Source organism: Budorcas taxicolor, chromosome 1 (assembly GCF_023091745.1).
Source record: "Budorcas taxicolor isolate Tak-1 chromosome 1, Takin1.1, whole genome shotgun sequence".
Classification (NCBI taxonomy): Eukaryota; Metazoa; Chordata; class Mammalia; order Artiodactyla; family Bovidae; genus Budorcas; species Budorcas taxicolor.
The window spans coordinates 48292693-48314577 of record NC_068910.1 but is presented as its reverse complement, the minus strand read 5'-3'; the positions used below and the strand labels follow the sequence as shown (position 1 = coordinate 48314577).

The window sequence follows — 21885 nt, the reverse complement described above, 5'->3', positions numbered from 1 at the left end:
GCCTGGAAAATCCCATGGATGGAGGAGCCTGGTAGGCTACTGTCCATGGGGTTGCAAAGAGTCGGACACGACTAAGTGACTTCACTTCCATCTTCTAGCTGGGCAACCTTGAACATGTTTCTATGACTTAGTTTACTCCTATTTATCTGGGAAAAATAATAACTGCAACATGGAAACACTGTGATAACTAAAAGAGAGAATGCATAAGAGGCATACGGCAGAGTACCTGGTACCGAGAAAGCAGTCGAAAAATGTTACCTACTCTTATTGCTATTGGCCTTGGCATCCTACAGACCAAGGTGTGAATTCCAGTCTCATCTGAAACAAGCTGCTAAGCCTCTGAGCTTCAGGTTTCCTTGTCTGTAATGTGGTAGGCAATACATAGGTCTGCCTAACTTGGAACACTGTTGTTCAGATTAAATGGAAAAAAAAAATGTATGTGAATAATCCTTGTTGCTTGACGATCAAGATGGGAGACCAGCCTAATCTGCTGGCTGCTAACCTGCTTTGAGAAGTCTTGAAAAGAAATTAAAAGTTGGAAGGAGAAGGAAAAGTAGAGAATGTGCAAAGTTATTCTAGATGTACATCAGACATAAGCGGTGCTTATGGAGAGAAGTGAATGAGTACCATCATGGAAAGGGTTGAGACGGTGAGCATATGAAATGCAGCATATGAGGAATGGGACCAAGGAAAGGCTGGACTGCTGATAGATAAATGTGAAGAAAAATATTCTGGAGAGGCACTCGTATGAGGCACACGGGAAAAGCAGCTCCCATGTGATCCCCTCCTCCACCCCAACCCAGCCCCCCTCAATCCCACCTGCGCACAACACAGAGACGGTAAACTTACAATCACAATGACGAAATCGAGCCAGCACCAGACACTTGTGAAATACTTCCCAAATCCAAAGGCCACCCATTTCAGACCCATCTCCAAGATAAAAATGTATGTGAAAATAGTGTCAGTACATTTAAGTAATTCTTGGATTTTGGGTTGTTTATCAAGGTTAATATCTTCAAATACCTGAAATGATAAAGCACAGCCATAGGTCAGGTTGAACTCTCTGCTGACTTTATTTTTTATTGTTCTTCCTTATTTGAATAAACTAGGATCTCTCTTGGTGATGAGATTTTGCTTAAGGCTGAACTTTTCCAGTAGAAACAATTCCTTGAGTAAGTAAAACAAAAGAAGGAAAATCCTATTTCTAGATTTCTGTTGCCACTATAGTTTCCCAGAGTCTCATCAATGGCCCCTGGAATATTAAAAAAAAAAAAATCTTCCTAATGGATCATCATACTGTCTCCTGGTCTTCCTAATCCTTTCAACTCTTGCCAACAATATCTTGCCAACTTTCCCAGAACCTCCCAGTGGCATTCACCATTTCTTTCATCCTCCTACTTACCTGGGTGGCTCTATTCAGTGGCTGTTCATTGCTTACAACAGCAAGTCTGAAAACCTTAGTTCATACTCTGGATCCTTCCAACACTGAGGCTCACCACCCTCCACCACAAACAGCATTATCCACTTATCCCAGTGTTCCCTACAGATGTGACCATTTTTGTATGTGAACCATGATGTGCAAAAGTTTGGAAAGCACTGGGCTAGAGCTCCCAATGTAAGTTACTTTGAATGTTGCTAAGTCGCTTCAGTCATGTCCAACTCTGTGCCTAACCCTAACTGTATCCTAACCCTAACGTTAGGTTCTGTGGACCGTATCCCACCTGGCTCCTCTGTCCATGGCATTCCCCAGGCAATACTACTGGAGTGGGTTGCCATTTCCTTCTCCAGGGGATCTTGCCAACCCAGGGATCGAACCAGAGTCTCTTATGTCTACCTGCATTGGCAGGCAAGTTCTTTACCACTAGCACTACCTGGGAAGGCCCAAACATTCATTAAGTGTGACAATGAAAATTAGACATCTAAGCTTTTGGAGAGACCCTTTTTCACACTACATCCAAACATCTCCTTAACCCAAAATACGTGTGTGTGTGATTCTTCAGGGTCTGTATTGCTAGGCTGTAAGCTGTCCTTTTGGCCTTTACAGTGTTACTGAGGATGAAAAGAAGGAGAGAAGAGGCACTAACCCTGCCAAGTCATTGGGAAGGCAAGAAAGAAATCAGCAATGCTGTTAGGAACCAAGGTAATCTCACAGTCCCACAACCCTAGAGAAAAAGAATAGAGAATAAAACAGTCTTACTTTCAACCCCCAAGTGGGCTTTTGACTGAAGAAGACCCTTCATCTCCTCCTCTCCCCCACTGGCTCCTGGTCAGCCTTTAGGATATCAGCTTAGCTGATACCTTCTGTAGGAAACTGTCCTTCTTCCACAGAAATGGGTTAGGTGCCATCCTACATGATATGTTGTTTCTCTTGAGTGTACCACTATGGCCCTAGTTATAGCTGTCTGGACTCCATCTGTCTTGCCTACAAGCCCCCAAGCTCTTGAAGGTCAGGGGTTGTCCGTTTCCCTCTTTCAGTTCAGTCACTCAGTCCTGTCTGACTCTTTGTGACACCAGTACACCAGTCACTCTTTGGGACTGCAGCATGCCAGGCCTCCCTGTCCATTGCCAAGTCCCAGAGCTTGCCCAAACTCATGTTCATCGAGTCGGTGATACCATCCAACCATCTCATCCTCTGTCATCTCCTTCTCCTCCCCTTCAATCTTTCCCAGCATCAGGGTCTTTTCCAATGAGTCCATTCTTTGCATCAGATGGGCAAAGTATTGAAATTTCAGCTTCAGCATCAGTCCTTCCAATGAATATTCAGGACTGATTTCCTTTAGGATTGACTGGTTTGATCTCCTTACAGTCCAAGGGACTCTCAAAGGTCTTCTCTAACACCACAGTTTAAAAGCATCAATTCTTCGGCACTCGACTTTCTTCATAGTCCAACTCTCACATCCATACGTGACTACTGGAAAAACCATAGCTTTGACTAGACAGACTTTTGTTGACAAAGTAATGTCCCTGCTTTTTAATATGCTCTCTAGGTTGGTCATAGCTTTTCTTCCAAGGAGTAAGCATCTTTTAATTTCATGACTGCAGTCACCATCTGCAGTGATTTTGGAGCCCCCCCAAATAAAGTCTCTCACTGTTTCCACTGTTTCACCATCTATTTGCCATGAAGTGATGGGACCAGATGCCATGATCTTCATTTTTTGAAGGCTGAGTTTAAGCCAGCTTTTTCACTCTCCTCTTTCACTTTCATCAAGAGGCTCTTTAGTTCTTCTTCACTTTCTGCCATAAGGGTGGTGTCATCTTTATACCTGATATTTCTTCCAGCAATCTTGATTCCAGCTTTTGCTTCATCCAGCCCGGCATTTCTCATGATGTACTCTGCATATAAGTTAAATAAGCAGGGTGACAATACACAGCCTTGACATGCTCCTTTTCTTATTTGGAACCAGTCTGTTGTTCCACATCCAGTTCTAACTGTTGCTTCTTGACCTGCATACAGATTGCTCAGGAGGCAGGTCAGGTGGTCTGGTATCCCCATCTCTTTATGTATTGTCCACAGTTTGTTGTGATCTACACAGTCAAAGGCTTTGGCGTAGTTAATAAATCAGAAGTTGCTGTTTTTCTGGTATTCTCTTGCTTTTTTGATGATCCCATGGATGTTGGCAATTTGATCTCTGGTTCCTCTCCCTTTTCTAAAATCCAGCTTGAACATCAGGAAGTTCACAGTTTACAAACTGTTGAAGCCTGGCTTGGAGAATTTTGAGCATTACTTTGCTAGCATGTGAGATGAGTGCAATTGTGCAGTAGCTTGAACATTCTTTGGCATTGCCTTTCCTTGGGATTGGAATGAAAACTGACCTTTTCCAGTCCTGTGGACACTGCTGAGTTTTCCAAATTTGCTGGCATATTGGGCAGAGAACTTGAACAGTATCATCTTTCAGGATTTGAACTAGCTCAACTGGAATTCCATCACCTCCATTAGTTTTGTTCGTACTGATGCTTTCTAAGGCCCACCTGACTTCACATTCCAGTATGTCTGGCTCTACATGAGTGCTCACACCATCGTGGTTATCTGTGTCATGAAGATCTTTTTTGTATAGTTCTTCTGTGTATTCTTGCCACCTCTTAATATCTTCTGCTTCTGTTAGGTCCATACCATTTTTGTCCTTTACTGTGTCCATCTTTGCATAAAATGTTCCTTTGGTATCCCTAATTTTCTTGAAGAGATCTCTAGTTTTCTATCTCTAGTCTTCCCATTCTATTGTTTTCCTCTATTTCTTTACATTGATCACTGAGGAAGGCTTCCTTATCTCTCCTTGCTATTCTTTGGAACACTGCATTCAAATGGGCATATCTTTCCTCTTCTCCTTTGCCTTTCACTTCTCTTCTTTCCTCAGCTATGTGTAAGCCCTTCTCAGATAACCATTTTGCCCTTTTACACTTCTTTTTCTTGGGGATGGTCTTGATCACTGCCTCCCGTACAATGTCATGAACCTCCATCCATAGTTCTTCAGGCACTCTGTCTATCGGATCTAATCTCTTGAATCTATTTGTCACTTCCATTGTATAATTGTAAGGATATGATTTAGGTCATGCATGAATGGTCTAGTGGTTTTCCCTACTTTCTTCAATTTAAGTCTGAATTTGGCAATCAGCAGTTCATGATCTGAGCCACAGTCAGCTCCTGGTCTTGTTTCTGCTGACTGCCTCTTTAGGAGAGACAAATCTGAATGGTGTTGAAAGCTCATTTCCCATTTCATTTTGGAAGCTTAGCAACAAGCTGGCTCAGCAGGTCTGAGTTTGCTCAAAGGAAGAGCAGGCTGATATCAGAACTGAGCATTGGAAGCTCCCGTAATATAACTAGGCCTAATCCAGGATGCTCCCATTTCTATGTAGCTACCCAAATCAGAGCTTCACAAACTCTAATGAGCCTTAAACCACCTAGCATCTGATTCAGCAGGTCTGGGGTGGGCCCAAGACTCTGAATTCTTAATGAGCTTCCAAGTGATACAAGGCTGCTGGTCCATATACCACATACGGTGGTGGGGGACTAGATGTTTCCTGTCTCCATTTCTCTATAAATACAGGCAGTGAAACAGGGCCTGCGTCTCTCCTGGAAGCCTCTGCGTTGTGTGTTCAGTCTCACTCTGCCCAGCCTACCCTTGCCTCGTCTGAAGGCCGATGAGAACTAGGAGATCTGTGTGCCCTCTGCTGCTTCTCTGATTGTAAGTTTTCTCACACAGGTGTCTGTGTAACCTTGTGACAACAACATTGCTTTTCCACTAAATAGCACAGGGCATGACAGATAACGGTGACTATTTGTGGAATAAGTGCAAGAACCTTGTCACTTGGAAGTATAGATAGCTAATGAAATCTAATCACCAGAAGATTACAGGGAAGCCTACAGGATGAGTGATAAAAAAAAAAGTAATCAAGGCAATTCTCTGGGATTGTCTTAGAGAAATTTGCTTTTTTGTTTCAGGAATAATGTACATAGCAGTAAGGAGGTAAATGGGCTTCCCTGGTGGCTCAATGGTAAAGAATACACCTGCCAATGCAGGAGACATGGGTTTGAACCCTGGGTTGGAAAGAAGAACCTTCTGGAGAAGGAAATGGCAACCCGCTCCAGCATTCTTGTGTGGGAAATCCCATGGAGAGAGGAGCCGGGCAGGCCATAGTCCACAGGGTTGCGAAGTTTGAAGAAGGGCAAAGCAGGTAAATGGGCTGTCTGTTGATCACAGGTTCTGGTGGACCCCAATGCATGCTCATCTCCTCTCATCTGGAGATTACACAGGTATAAAGCACTAACCAGGAAAGTAGGGGTGCCCTTGTCCCTCCTAGCAATTTATTGTGAAATGTTCTGTGACTCTAAATCAATAAGGGGAACTCAGTACTCCATTCACTTGGGATGACAAATACTAAGAGAATTTAGTTTTACATAATGGCCATATTAAGAGGAAATACAAGACATAATGGGAGGGAGAGAGAGAAACATGTAGGTGATAAAGAAAATACTGTTGCTCAAGGTGAGGGTATGTGTGCAGAGGAGGAAAGAGGGACAACAAGGTGAGGAGAGAGAGCAGAAAGGAGTTGATGACCATATGGCTAGGGAGGGTGATTGATTCAGTTATTTCCAAAGCTCATCAGAACTCACAACATACCTCAATTTGGAAGGATCTGTCATACACATAAAACAGTATCTCTTTTCCCTCCTCTCAAAGGATCATGAGTGGTGAAAAATACCAAGGCAACTTATATCCTATTCTAGCCCCTGTAGACTTCTCCTCCTAAATGTTTCATCTTTTAGAAAGCAACACGAAGGCCACCAGGAAAAAAAGAGAACAGGAGCATTGCCATCTAGAGGAGGAAACATGTAGGATACGCTGAAAATGTCTAGAAATCCTCCAGGAATGACGGACAGGCTTGGAGTTAAGGTCAAGACTCCAATAGCCACTTTAAAGTTCCAATCTGGGGACTTCCCTGGTGGTCCAGCGGTTAAGATTCTGCGCTTCAGTGGCATGGGGCACAAGTTTCATTCCTGTTCAGAGAACTAAGTTCTCACATGCTGTGTGGCATGGCCGAAAAACAAATAAATAAATAAACACATAAAAATAAAGCGCTGACGTGGGTCATGCTTCCCACAGGTAAAGCATCTTCGGCTAGGGATTTCCCAGATGTAGCATTTCTTCAGAACATGCTGGCAAAATCCTGTCCCCTAAGGGGATATACCAACAGAAATCCCACTTCTTCCTAGCTTCCCCACATTCACAGCTCCTTGAAGGGCCAAGTTGGAATGAAGCCACCCAGCTGCCTTGCCCCCAATGTCCCCACAAGACCATGACCATTTACCAGTGCCCCACTGCTCAGCAGAATCACAAAGATAATAAAGCTCTCAAACCAGCTGTGTTTCACTATTTGGTAGCAGGTTTTTCGCAGGCTCCACCAAGTGATCCAGGAGGACTTTCTCTTGTCCACAGTACAGCATAGAGAGAAGCAATTCAGGCCTACAAGGAAGCAGAGAATCACTGTCACGAGTGTCTATAATACACGTGCATTAATAGCTCAACTCTTCACCCTCCTTGTACACACCATGTAACTCTGCAAATCCTCCAACTAGAGAGTTTGAGTCTTTTTCCAACACTTTGAATCTGGGTTCAGCCATGTGACAACATTCGGACAACAGAGCAGAATAGGGGTCATCATATGCCAATTCAGACTCAGTGAGAACTTCAACAAAGATAGAGAACTATAGAAAGTATTAAAAAGAACCAATAAGAACTGAAGAAAATAATAACTGAGATGAAAAGAAATACAACACTGAGATGAAGAATACAATAACTGAGATGAAACCGTTTAGAGGATCCAGAAGAATGAAATTAGTGATCTGGAAGACACTAATTACCCAATCAGGATAGCAAAAAGAATTTTTTTAAATGTGAAGAGCTTAAGGGATCCCTGAGACAATATCAAGTATACTAGCATTAGCAATATAGGGGCCTCAGAAGGAGAAAAGAGAGAAAAGGGACAAAAAACTTATTTGAAGAAATAATGACTAAAAACTTCCCTAACCTGGGGAAGGACACAGACACCAAAGTCTAGAGATGGGAGCACAGAGATTTTCAAACAAGATGAACCCAAAGAGATCCATGCCAAGACACATTATAATTAAAACGTCAAAAATTCCCCAGTGGTCCAGTGGTTAAGACTCCATGTAATCAACGAAGGGGGCATGACTTTGATCCCTGGTCAGGGAAATAAGATCCCACATGCTGCAAGGCATGGCCAAAAAAAAATCATAAAAATAACTAAAGATAGAGAATCTTAAAAGCAGTAAGGGAAGAACTAGTTACATACAAGAGAAACTTCATAAGTCTATTAGATGATTTTTCAGCAGAAACTTCACAAAGCAGAAGGACTGGCACAATATATTCAAATTTTTGACATTTTAATTATAATGTGGACTGTATTATTATCATGTTATTGAATTCTTGCCCACATTTTCTAAGTCTTTGTTGAAATTCTTACTAAAATGAAGTTCTCCATTTTCTTTCCTAGTTTGGTGAAAACTCTTATGATCACCTCTTTGAATTCTTTACCAGGTAAATTACTTAACTCTGTTTCATTAGGATTTTTCCTGGGTTTTGTTTTTCTTTAGGGTTTTGTTCTTTCATTTGGAATATAGTCCTCCATATGCTTATTTTGTTTGAATTCTAGTTTTTGTTTTTATGAACTAGGTGAAATGGCTACCTATCTTGGTATTCAAGGAATGGACTTGTGTGGAGTGTCCCCTGTGTAGACAGCTTGCACCTGGTATCTTCAGCGGGGTTACAGGGGCTGAAGCTTGCCAGGGGCAACTCCTGGGGAGCACTTAGGTATCTGAGGCCACCTAGGCAGAGCAGCTGAGGTTAGAGTGGGCTTGGGCTGGAGTCAGGCCTTGGGGAGTGCTAAGTCCAAGGCTACCTTGGTGGGGTAGCTAGAGCTGGAGTGAATGAGGGCTGGGGAGAGTTCTGGGGGTGAGGCAAACCAAGGTGCTCTCTGCTGCTTCTGACCCCACAAAGGGATCCAGCACTTCTCTGTGCATTTGGCAGAAGCTCTAGGGTTAAAACACGGATTTCCTTCCTCTGTTCATGAGATTTCCCAGACAAGAAAATGGGAGTAGGTTGCCATTTCCTCCTCTAGGGGATCTTCCTGACCCAGGGATCAAACCTGGGTCTCCTGCTTTGCAGGCAGATTCTTTACTGTCTGAGCCACCAGTGAAGACCTGAGTAACACTCTAGGGTTGGTACATGGATCTCTTTCTGGTATAGTCTAGATGGCCTTTAAACTGCTGTTTTCTTGCTGATCCCAAGGTGGGTGGGTCTGTGCTCTGGCCCTGCAACAATATCCCTTCTTACTGTAGGTCACTAAGTTGAGGGTGCAGCTCCCATGGATACCATGTCTCCATCTTTCCTACCTGATCTATATGTTCTATCTATATGTAGTAGCTGTTCTGTAAGTCCTTGAGTCTTTTTCAGGGGAAATTGCTCTACAAGTAAGTGTATATTTGGTATTTCCATGGGTGGGGGTGAGCTCAGGGTCTTCCTACAGCACCATCTTGGATGACTTCTCCCAGAGAAAAATCTTGAGAGATGAGTTGAAGGCCTGGCCAGGGCTCTAGCCAACCCCAGATTTATGGTCAAGTTCTCTTGATCTATGACCTCAAGGATATCCTGACAATAAATGTATTGGGAACTCTACCAAGTGGTAGGAATACTGGCTCAGTGGGGTTTCTAGAAAAGTTTTCCCAAGTTTCTACTCTAGAAGTTGGGCTGTATGAATGAACTTCACCTGAATCAAAAATTTCCTGAAATGGTCTCCAGAATCCAGGGGAGACTCTCTTCACTTTTGTCTCCAGTAGAATTAGAAAGAAAGGATCTATCAAACTATAGAGCTTCAAAGAATAACAGGAAACCATCCAAATGTTCCGTGAACTGAATGTAGGAATATTGCCACTTACCTTTGGGCAAACACCTCTCTGGTTCCTTTTTGGGAACCATTTCATGTAGCCGCATAAAGGGATCCTGTGGACCAATGGTGCTACATTCTGAGAGCACACTCGTAGCATCAGACTTCTATACATCAGAACAAAGGAAAGGGGGAATCATTTTCCAACACTCTCTGTCACCATGGTTAATACCTAATATCTTATTTTAGGATTTCTAATGCATGAAACTAGGTAGGTATGAGGGTTGTCTAGAAAGTATCCCTCTTGTTAGGTTCTTTCCTAAATGCTCTGACCAGCCCTGACTCCAAGACAGAATTCTCTAATTCCTCTCCCTTGGATGATGAAAGGTAAAAGCACATGACACAGTATCTCAGCCTTTTCCTCCCTCCCATTCTTACCTCTGATCTGCTGACAAACCATACATACAGAAGCCAGGTGATGAGGAAAAGGCCATTTTACTGACAATGAAATTGTCAGCTACCTCAAGTCTCAGAATAATAGGCCTAGAACAGTGGTTGCATTGATTTTACTTTCTAGGAGACACTCTGGCAATGTCTAAAGACATTTTTTATTTTTACAGTGGCGGGGGGGATTCTATGGGCATCTAGAGGGTAGAGGTGGGGTACTGCTAAACACCCTACAGAACAGTCCACCATAACAAAGAATCTAGGCCCAAATGTCGTACTGGAGAGGCTGAGAAACCCTGGCCTAGATCTTTGCCTAATAATCTAATTTTGACAGTTTGCTCTGTACTAATCTTGATATTTTTCCATAGTGGCTATTTTGAGCAAGGTAAGTGGATGAGCTATGTTTCTTCTGGGAACACTCTGGGAAAATTACCTTCCGAAGATTCTGTATTGACATAGGATCATCTTCAGAGAATACATCAATTTCCACACTCTGAATTCCTGGACTAGTGAGATCCTTGCTCTTCTGATGAACTTCACTGGCCTGACACTGAGAAACCAAGAGTAGAATTAATACTCCTCCTGGACATCTCACTTGGGATGAAACAAGTTTGAATTTTATTTGGTTTTCTGTTCATCACGAAAATTTTGACATTATTTAACTTTTTCTCTTTACTTTTAAAAACTGCTCCTGAAAAAACTCAACATAAAATAATTCTGGAAAAACTATTATAGGAAACATATAATAAAACTTACTCATAAGTAATATAATCAAAACAACATGATTTGATACAAAATTCAGCAAATAATTAAGAAGTGAATCTTACTGTAACTTTTCAATTCAATGGCTCAATAATAAATTGTTTAATAAATGGTACTGGTATAATCAGTTATCCCTGAAAAAATACAATGCCATAATACAGTAAAAATTAAAATCGATAATCACTTGATATTCTAATATAAAAATACATGAATAAAACTATTTAAAGAATAATTTGGAAAATAATTTTGTATTCTTTTAGGTACAGAGGATTGGCTTAGCAAAATAGGCAACTGAAAGACATAAAGAAAATATGAAAATATATTAGAATATAAAAATAAAAAATGAATTTTGTCTGATGACCTGCAGCTAAATCCAAGGATATGCAAAGTCACATCTTAAGAAAGGTTTCGTCCTAAAATATATGTGAAGGTTCTTGTGAATCTGACATTGTATGGGCATAATTTAAGAATGCTGCTCCCGTTGAACATATATACACAAAAAAACAGGTACACATTATCTATGGACCAGGCACAGAACAAAAATAAAGTAATAACAATTTAAAGCATGCAGCAAGTAATGATGAATAAAAGTGTCCCATGTGAAAAAGGAAACCAGAGTTATACCCAAAGCTTGAAACTCTGGGCTGGGCTGAAGTTCTTATACTTAAGAGAGAAAGTTAAAAGAAGTTGTGGCCAATGCTTGGGGTTACAATCATACAAAGCTGCATACCTAGGGAGGCAGGAGGAAGCACAGCCTCAGAAATAAGATCTGGGCAAAGGGAGCTACTGGCTTAGTGACTGGATCTGCAAAATGCCTAGTATCACTATCAGAGAAGAATCAGCTGCCAAGACAAGACTTAGTTCTGAAATGGACCACTTAGAAGGGTCTATTAAAGACACCACAGAACTTAGACTGCAGGGGGAGTGACAGGCCCTCCCACAAAGATGAACTTTCACATTTATCTTCCAAAGTGTATGAAGAGACAAACATAAAATCAGTAGTCCTCAAAAATTAACTACAGGGAGGTCAATTTACTTGAGGAAAAAGAACAAAATTAGTATCATAATCTAAAAATGTCATTAAAATTAATACATTTATAAAAAAGATATTCAGAGTGCTGCTTCTTAGATGGTAGAATAAGGAGCTCTACAGAATGTTCCATAGTAAAATGAACATAAATGGTGGAAAATATTTGTAAAAATACATTTAAGGTTTCTGTGAATTGTCCTAAGGGCATACAGCAAATGAAGAAATATTTACTTTTTAAAAAAATCTATGCTATTCAGTAATAACAGCAGGAGTCTATGGCACTTTAGCCATGACCTGCTCTTTCGCTTCCCACTCCCCCAGCTCAGTTTGATGGAAGCTCCACTTTAGGCAGATGTGCCCAAGAAGATGGGGCTCCCTCTGCCCTCAGCTCCCAAGGAAGAGTTATGTATCTCATTAGAATGTGCAGGTCACAGCTTTTCTCATTTCCTCCAAATCTGAGTTGAAGAGGCTAAATTTCTGGTGAATGTGGTCAAGAAGTTGGATTTCTGTTTTCATTTTAGTTACTACTCATAGGACAGAGACTCTATTCCAAGTTCAAAAGCTTGACAATACTGGGGCCCTGATCTCCCTTACTCCAGCTAGTTTGCAGGGCAGAGATTCCATGCAGGAAGAGGGAGGCTGAGAGATGAGAGACTACTGCCCCTCCAAGTATTCTGGGTAGTGGCTAAGACATCTTCCCCAGGGTGGCAGGCAATTCATAAGAAACAAAATCTGTTTACGCTATATTCACTTCACCTTCCACACTCCTTTTCTCACCTTTCAGTCAGTTCTAACTCTATATTTCTTTTGGTGCTCAACCGAAGGCATTTGATGCCCTCATTGCCCCAGCCCACTCTGAACTCCTCTGGGATCTCCCACCTGTGCCACATGTGCAGACCATGATTAGAACCAGCCCCAGAAGTGCAGCCACCACACTGTACACCTTTATCATCTCCGCATAGTGCTCAGGACAGGGCAGGCAACCAGTACCCCATGGCAGCTTCCGCTTTAAACGATCTCTGAGTCTATGTATGAACCTGCATACCTGTTTTCCAGCCTCAGGTTGTGTGGCAGCCTGTCCCTTATCTTCACCAAGGGATTCAGCATCATCTTCTTCCTCTGCAAGTGGGGCCAACCAAGTCCGATCATGCAAGGTCATTGGTACAGAAGTTAGTACACCAAACTCCTCCCAGATCTCTGGGCCCTTTTTCATCCCTGTGACCAGGGGAATGATATCTTTGCTCTCTCCACCAGGGCCCTCTGTCACCTCTTTTTGCTTTGATAAATGTTGCCTCCTGCACCGCTTCCTGAAAAAATGCTCAAGAGTATGTATTACAAAACAGAAAGCCCGGCGGAACCGATCCAGGGCTACCTGGACTTTGGTTTTCTTGACTTTTCCTTCCAAGTGTCCATTTCTCTCCTCATTGCTGAAGGAATTGAGTAGCAAGGCAATGAAGAGGTTGAGTACCTAGGAAGGGACAAAGGGAGAGGGACATAGGGGAAATTTAGCAAAGGAAATAATACAGTAGGGCTCTACAACAGCTTTTCCCCAAGACTGGAAACAAAATCAAATGAAAGTTCTATGTCCTTCTATCTCCCAAGAAAGTTCATCTATACAATAAAGAAAAGGAGAAAAGATTGAGGAAGTAATAGAGACATCAAGATAAGACCAAAGAAAATTGAAGTTACAGGGTACAATCAACCAGATGCAGTCTGTGTATAAGCAGCGTGTACTGTAGAGCCTGGGCAGGGTAAGGTGAAAGGCATAACCATGTGGCAAAATCAAAAGTGGATATTCCTTGGGGATCAGCCAGAATCATGAGGTTGGACTTTTGCTGGAATTGCCCACATGGATATGAGTCTAATGTCTAGGACCGCTGAACTCTGAGGTCCTCTCCTAGCTGCACAATTTGAGAGATGGCACACTTGTGCAGGTTTTTTACCTCTTTTGTTTGTGGCTCTCACCAGTTCAAAAATATACAGCTTTCTGGGGGAAGAGTTTTATGGATGTTAATGGGTCCAGTCATACTTCCTCAGCTTCACAATGAGAATTCCCAAGTCTGAATCTTTGCTCAAGTTACCCTCTATTTGCTAAGTCCTCTTTGCCTCTGAAGTGCCTTTTTCAAGTACCGTGTCTCCCATAGTCTTTCTTAGCACTCCCTTCCCACTCCCTTGATCTTGCATATCTCCTGCTGTCTATTAACACCATTTATTAGATACTGAGGACAGTTAATTATATTTGTATGAGGATCATTAGTTATATTTGCATGATAGTCCCAACTCAGTTCTGAAGATCTTATGCTCAGGTATCCTTGCCTGTCTCCTGTCTCGTCACACCCTCAGTGGTGTACACTTAATTAGTTTCTCCATAGAGTACCATGTTTCCGGTTGTAGGTAACAGATACAGAGCAAGCTTACATAATAAGAAAATGCCACATGACAAGATGTTTGAAACTAGAAGACGGGACCAATTATGCCTTGACAGTAGGCTTGTTCCACCTTCAGTCTACCTTCCTCAGTGCTGACTTTGTCTTGCTTTGGTACTTCTCATGGTTGCATGATGTTTGCGGTTCTACCAAGAGTCACAGTCATAAAAGGACTGGAGGAAGAAAAAGGACCACTTTTTTCATCATTCCTCCTTCCCCCTCTCCTCCTTTTCCTTTCCTCTCGTCCTCCTTCTTTTAAACAGCAAGAAACCTTACTCTGCGGACATTTCTTTACATCTTTGTCATTATTGTTCAGTTGCTCAGTCGTGTCTGACTCTTTGCAACCCCATGGACTGAAGCACGCCAGGCTTCCCTGTCCTTCACCATCTCCCAGAGCTTGCTCAAACTCATGTCCCTTGAGTTGGTGATGCCCTCCAACCATCTCATCCTCTGCTGTCCCCTTATCCTTCTGCCTTCAGTCATTCCCAGCATCAGGTCTTTTCCAATGAGTCGGCTCTTCCCTTCGGGTGGCCAAAGTATTGGAGCTTCAGCATCAGTCCTTCCAATGAATATTCAGGGTTGATTACCTTTAGGATTGACTGGTTTGATCTGTTTTCAGTGCAAGGGACTCTCAAGAGTTTTCTCCAACACCACAGTTTGAAAGCATCAGCTCTTAAGCGCTCTGCCTTCTTTATGGTCCAACTCTCACATCCGTACATGATTACTGGAAAAACCATAGCCTTGACTACACAGAGCTTTGTAGACAAAGTAATGTCTCTGCTTTTTAATATACTGTCTAGGTTTGTCATTGCTTTTCTTCCAAGGGGCAAGTGTCTTCTAATTTAATGGCTGCAGTCACCATCCACAGTGATTATGGAGCCCAAGAAAATGATAGCAGTCACCATTTCCATTGTTTCCCCATCTATTTGCCATGAAGTGATGGGACCAGATGCCATGATCTTAGTTTTCTGAATGTTGAGCTTTAAGCCAGTTTTTTCACTCTCTTCTTTCACCTTCATCAAGAGGCTCTTTAATTCCTCTTCACTTTCTGCCATAAGGGTGGTATCATCTGCTTATCTGAGGTTATTGATATTTCTCCCCACAATCTCGATTCCAGCTTGTGCTTTATCCAGTCTGGCATTTTGCATTTTACATCTATGGACCAAATTAAGTAAAATATCCCTACCTCAGGCAATCAGTGGCGATTTGAATAATCGCTTGGAGTAAGATAGACATTGGGGCATCTTTAAAGTACTGCATGACAGGTTTTCTTTCATGCTTACCATACTGTCTTCAAATCAAATTCAAATGCAGATTTTTGAATATTATATAACATTAAATTTATAATACTATATTTAAATAACAATTTTCACTAGTAAAGTGCTGGAAAAGAAGCTAATGCATTTGTTTAGCCCATGCATTTAAAACAACAATAACAAAACTGAGACACTCACCACAAGTTTTCCAATCACCATGATCGACAGAAACACAATAATGCACAGCCTTGGGTTAGTTTCTTGCATACATTCCCACATGTTTTCAATCCATTCACCACAAAGGATGCGGAATACCACCAAAAAGGAGTGGTAGAAATCCCCCATGTGCCAGCGTCGTAAACACAGGACTTCAGGGTCACAGGACTTTAAATGATTCTTTTTGTTATTGAATCTAGAGCCGAAAAGCTGCATGCCAACTACTGAGAAAATAAAGACCACAATGGCCAAGACCACAGTCAGGTTTCCAAGGGCTCCAACAGAATGGCCAATGATCTTAATCAGTGTGTTTAAAGTTGGCCAGGATTTGGCTAACTTGAAGACCCTCAGCTGTAAAAAAAAAATAATAATAATAATTTTTTAAAAGACAATAAACAAAAATGGAAGAAAATCCAGTTAGGACAAATTCCACATGCTCAGCTATAATTCAAATGACTTGTTCCCAAACCACAGCATTTATAACTTTCAAAAATCTTTTCAAAGCCAAATCCATCTTAAACATGGTCAGCAACTCCATGCCCCAATCTGATATTCACCCATATCTATTTTTTGTTTTAAAAATGAAACATTTGGTCTAATTTTTTTAAATGATAAAGACTTTGGGATCATGATGGTAGAACTGAGCATGCACATTAATTAAACAAAATGAATATATTGGAACCCTGTATAATATTGGTTGTTGCTGTTATTTAGTCACTAAGTCATGTCTGACTATTTTGTGATCTTCATGGACTGTAGCCCATCAGGCTCCCCTGTCTATGGGATTTCCCAGACAAGAATACTGGAGTGGGTTGCCATTTCCTTCTCCAGGGGATCTTCCTGACCCAGGGATCAAATCTGCATCTTCTGCATTGCAGGAGGGTTATTTACTGCTGCACCACTGGGGAAGCCCCCAGTATGATGTTGTTCAGTTGCTAAGTCATGTCCAACATTTTGTGACCCCATGGACTGCAGAATGCCAGGCTTCCCTGTCCTGCACTATCTATACTAAGGGTCAAAAACTCTGGGCCCAGGGCCAGATCCATCCCATTACCTGGTTTCATATGGCCTGAGAGGTGAGAAAGGTTTTTATATCTTTAAATGGTTGGAAATAATTTTTTAAATATTTCATTACACATTAAAATTGTATAAAGTTCAAATTTTCATGTCTGTAAATAAAGTTTTATTGGAACACAGCCATGCGAATGTGTACTCTAATGTCTACAGCTACTTTTGTGCTATGATGGCAAACTGAGAGGTTTCTATAGTGACCATATGGCCTGTAGGACTGAAAAAATTTACCATCTGCTTTTTACAGACAAAGTTTGTTAACTCCTTCATTATATAATTGAGCTCACAAATTGATGTATTGTGCCTAGGAGGACTACTCAAGACACGTTCTTTTTTTCCAGAGAGAAATTCTCTCCGTGGAAACTTATAGACCTTATAGGAGACAACAACAGAAAAAAGCACAGTAACTAGTTTCACAGATTATTTCTTATGTTAACTTTTAATGTAAACCAATGGTTTAACTCCAAAGTACAATCCTGTTAAGTGTCAACTTTGGAGTTGGCCCAAAAGTTCACTCGGGTTTTTCATAAGATATTAAAGAAAAACCTGAACAAACTTTTCGGCCAACCCAGTATTTGTGGAGGGGCAGGGAGATACTGCAGGTCAGTTAGATTTCTATCACAAGAGAGGGACCACTGCTGGCTACATAGAGGGGAACTGGGGGCATTTCAGGGAGAAAATGTGGTTCTATTCTTGTCCACAGACAAACTCATAGAACTCCTTGCCTCAGAGCATGGCTGTAATAAGCCTAACCATTAGTAAAGCACGTGTAATTTTGCTCACCCAAGCACCAATAAAACTTTAGGGAGCAGTCTAATAATGCCTGATTTTAAGCAGTGTGCTTTTCTAACATATGCCAACTATAAAATGTATGCTTAAGTAACTGAATTCCACATGTTTAGAAATCCTATCCACATAGAAGGAGAAATAATCCAAAAAGAAATTATATAAATGAACTCACTTGAAAAGCAGAAAGAGACTCACAGACTTAGAGAACGAATTTATGGTTGCTGGGGAGAAGGATGGGGGGGTGGGGGAGAGAGATAGTTAGGGAGTTTGGGATGGACATGTGCACACTGGTATATTTAAAATGGATAACCAACAAGGACCTACTGTATAGCATATGGTACTCTTTTCAATGTTATATGGCAGCCAGGATGGAAGGTGCGTTTCGGGGAGAATGGATACATGTATATGTATGGTTGAGTCCCTTCACAGTTCACCTGAAAATATCACAGTATTGTTAATCAGCTATACTTCAATATGAAATAAAAAGTTTTTAAAAAGAAAAAAAGAAGTCATATCCATGTCCCCTCCAAAAAGCTAAATCTTTGAAAGAGGATGAGAGGTAACCTTTTGTGGTTTCCTGATTCCCTTCCCAGATGTGATTTCTGCCCATACCTCTTATGGGGTCTGCCGCATGGTCATTTCTGGGCCATGTCTTATATTTTCCCTAGACCACAAACTCCTTGAAGGCAGTGCTTCCCTCACCTTGCAGTCTTCCGCATACATATCAGGTACTCGGCAAAGGCTACTGGGGTGCCTCCAGTGGTTTGTGGATGAAGGGCAAAGACTGCAGAAAAGGGCTGTGCTACTGGGAGCAATGAGGAGGGACCCTGTGGGACAACACCCGCTGGCAGCGCCTGCCCCCATCCTGGGCTCTGTAGTGCATCTCCCCTTGGTAAGCCCAGCTGTGAGGGTGCCTGGCTCAGAGTTCTGTGCGGGGAAAGATGGATGGGGGGGTTGCACACACAGCAGGGAGCACAGTCCTGACGCCAGAAGACATAATTTTGAGCCTGGTTGCCTGAAGGGTCATCTTTTGGCAGCGGAGGGAGGAGAGTAGGGGTTCGACTGAGAGAAGACCGCCTGGGACTCACAAGTGTATTATAGACCTGGCTGGCAGGAGGAGTGTAACTTTGGTTCTCAGATCAAGGTAAGATGGTAAGCTTTAATCCGAAACTAGCTATTGAACTCACTGAAGACTCTTCAATCCTGGCAGATAAGTTATTCAGTAAAATAAGAAAGTAAGTGCCTTACCACTCTTAAGGAACGAAATGATATCGAACTTTTTCCTGAAACCGTATGGTTTAATATCACATCTGCCAAACTCAGAAGAGCAACAACACTGTCAAAAATGTTCCATCCTCGACGAAAGTAGTGGTAGGGATCCAGAGCAATGATTTTTAGGCACATTTCAGCCATGAAAATGCCAGTGAAAACCTACAGTGAGACAGAAAAATGAGACAAAAGAAGGTATGTCCAAGGAAATTACAGAGGTTACAAAGAAATAAACTGTATTCTCATACTTGATACCATATACCCTGCAGTCCATGAAAAAGAAGCATTTACCACTGTAGCATGGACTTCACTTTACCTTTTCCTCTCTCCCCACGACCCCACCCCACCACGGCCTCCACTACAGTATCACCAAGCTAACAGGCATCAGGATGGAGAATAAATATATTTTCCATTCTGTTAAAAAAAATAAAGCAAAATTGGCTTCTTGGTAGATGGCAGAGTAATAGGAAGTGTCAAGCAATTCCTCCTCTGAATTCTCATTAAGATACTAATAACTCCGGAGTGAGGGGAGTACACAACACCTCTGAAAAGTAAAGATAAATATCATTCATAAACCAAAATACAAAAGCAGTTTATCTAAACACTCAACCTCAATACTTTGGTCAGAAAAAAAAAAAGAAAAATTTTAAGGGCCCAGAACAGAGAATTGGAAATCACTACCAGACAAAAAAAAGTCTTTGAGCAACCTGATATAGAGGATAAACCCTGAGTTGGTTATGGTTGAAAGGAAGATTAGTGAATCAGAATATAATCTTAAAAACTCCCTCAGAATGCAGGGCACATTATTCCAGAACAAAATATTAAAGAATTAAAAGGAGGGGCAAGAGTTTAAAAAGCACTAAACTATGTCTTTTCCATGGGGAAAATAATTCTTTGTCTTTAACAATTAGATAAATACAGGCTTAAGAAATTTGCAAAAAGTTGCACAGTAGCCAAATTCAAAGTTAAATCTGTCTCCTATATCTTTGCAGAAAATAAGGCAAAGCGTTTCTTCATAGCAAATAGCACATTCTCTATCATAAACACACAGAGAAATTAAGCAGAAATGAGGAAAACCATAGTGTGAAAATAATACAGTAATATAAAAAGGGTTTTTGTTTTTTTTTAAATAAAAGAGGGTTGGGCTTCCCTTGTGGCTCAGATGGTAAAGAATCCACCTGCAATGTGAGAGACCTGGGTTTGATCCCTGGGTTGGGAAGATTCCCTGGAGAAGGGAAAGGCTACCTACTCTAGTATTCTGGCCTAGAGAATTCCATGGACTATACAGTTGAAAGAGCCAGACACAACTGAGTGACTTTCACATAAAAAGGGTTAAAATCTTTTAAAATATTGTTCATTATAAGACTCTCCTCTTTAATTCTGGAAACAACAGCAACAACCTATAAATGATTGAATCATTTTATTAAAAGTAACAGGTGGTCTATTTTTATAAATAATGAAATGACTATTTATAAAATATAACCCTAAAATAAAATGACACAAGTTAAAATAAAAGGATGGGCAAAGTTAAACCCCAGATAGGCAAATAAAAAGAAATCAAGAGTGGCAAAAAAAATCAAAGCTTATATCTACTTTTCCCTTTAAATATTGCTGCCTGTGTGCATGAGTGTGCCAAGTCTCTTCAGTCTTATTCAACACTTTTCAGTCTTGTCCGACTCTTTGTGACCCTATGGACTTTAGCCCACCAGGCTTCTCTGTGCACGGGATTCTCCAGGCAAGGATACTGGAGTTGGTTGCCATGCCCTCCTCCAGGGGATCTTCCTGACCCAGGGATCGAACCTGCGTCTCCTGTGGCTACTGCACTGCGGGCAAATTCTTTACCGCTGAGCCATCAGGGAAGCCCCCAACACTGCTGTCTATCCCCAAAATGCCACAACCAGCGCCTAAAAGCGTCCAGTGTTGTGTGTTCCAGTTAATTGTGGAGGATTCATCTCAGTCACCTTTTGACCCACTCTTCCTCCTCCTGTCTCCTTCAGGCTTTAGGTGTCTTAGCCTGACAGCATCACTAGATGCCTGGGGAACCATCAGTTTTGCAATCCAATTCAACCGCTACTTATGACTTCTCGGGAGCTCAATGGACTCCCCTTGATTCAAGTAGTTCTGAAGCCTAGAGAGCCTATTTCCACAGAACTCCACAGGCCAGCTTAATCCGGCTCCACCCATCAGAGGAAGGAAGTTTGGATGTGTTCCTTCAAGCCCAGGGCTCCAAGGCCTCCCATCATCACCGTCATGGGGGCACAACAGAAGGAGGTGGCTGCTCCCTTTTTTGCATGTGTAACGAATGGAGTGCATGGAATGGATCCACAGGCTACATAAGCAGCTTTGCATGTTTCTCTTCAATTTCCAGGACCCAGGGTCCAGCTGCTGCCTGTGTTTTCAGACACCATCAATGTCTCTCTGCCTCCTTTGGCCTCTGGAGAAGAATGTCACTTAATTAGCCACCTTTCAACTGCAAAATGCAACTTTACCTCAGTACCTGGGATGCCTGGTCAGTGGGAAATATGAGAGGTGGGCTTTGGTTACTTCTGCTAGTTGGATCAACAGGAGAACTGATGCATAGACCACCTTTGCAATTGGGAAGCCCTGTCTATGGAGACGATGCTGTCAGAGACTTTTTGAGTATTCTCTGGAACTTATCCAATAACTCTATCTACCAGGAGGTACTGAAAGATGGGTCCTGCTGACTCTGTTGGGGTAGGTATTGTGGCCCTGAGGTCACATAACATTCTCCCTCCAAGTGAAACAACCTTGTCAGGCCATTCTGGGACACCTCAACAGGAGAGAACTAAACACCCTGGCCTGGATCACCCCAGAAGACCCAGCCTATTAGAAGGTAATCTGTGTGTCAGGTTCATTGTGCAACACGGAATCTAATCCAACATATGTGTACCCAAAGGGCACTTCTCCCTAAAGACAGTATGGGGAAAAGAACTTAAATACAGACTATCTATAAGGAGACCCACCCTGGTCTTATACTGCAGTTCCCTGCTCTTCTTCATGGGAGGTAGAACCGAAGGTGACAGGCACCTGTCTACAGTTCTACACTGTCCTAAACTTGATGCACTGAGGCAGCTCTGTGGAGCAACTCCTGATTCAATAGGTACTTTGGGTTCTTGTCAATGCAAAAAAAATTTTTAAACATCCACATACATACATACTTGGAAATATTCTGATGCTAAAAATGATCATCTTTGCTAGT

General features: G+C 41.8%; 1 protein-coding gene across 1 annotated transcript in view; it reads right to left on the bottom strand.

Annotated features, from left to right (window-relative positions):
• Positions 1-21885, bottom strand: part of SCN11A (sodium voltage-gated channel alpha subunit 11) — a 77642-nt gene that overhangs the window by 28755 nt on the left and 27002 nt on the right. Inside the window, exons 13-19 of the mRNA XM_052648062.1 lie at positions 18645-18827; positions 15519-15887; positions 12684-13106; positions 10280-10390; positions 9452-9566; positions 6805-6959; positions 850-1023 (exon numbers count right to left, since the gene is read on the bottom strand). Of these exons, the coding sequence (XP_052504022.1) occupies positions 850-1023; positions 6805-6959; positions 9452-9566; positions 10280-10390; positions 12684-13106; positions 15519-15887; positions 18645-18827 (1530 nt within the window). The remainder of the gene's footprint in view (positions 1-849; positions 1024-6804; positions 6960-9451; positions 9567-10279; positions 10391-12683; positions 13107-15518; positions 15888-18644; positions 18828-21885) is intronic.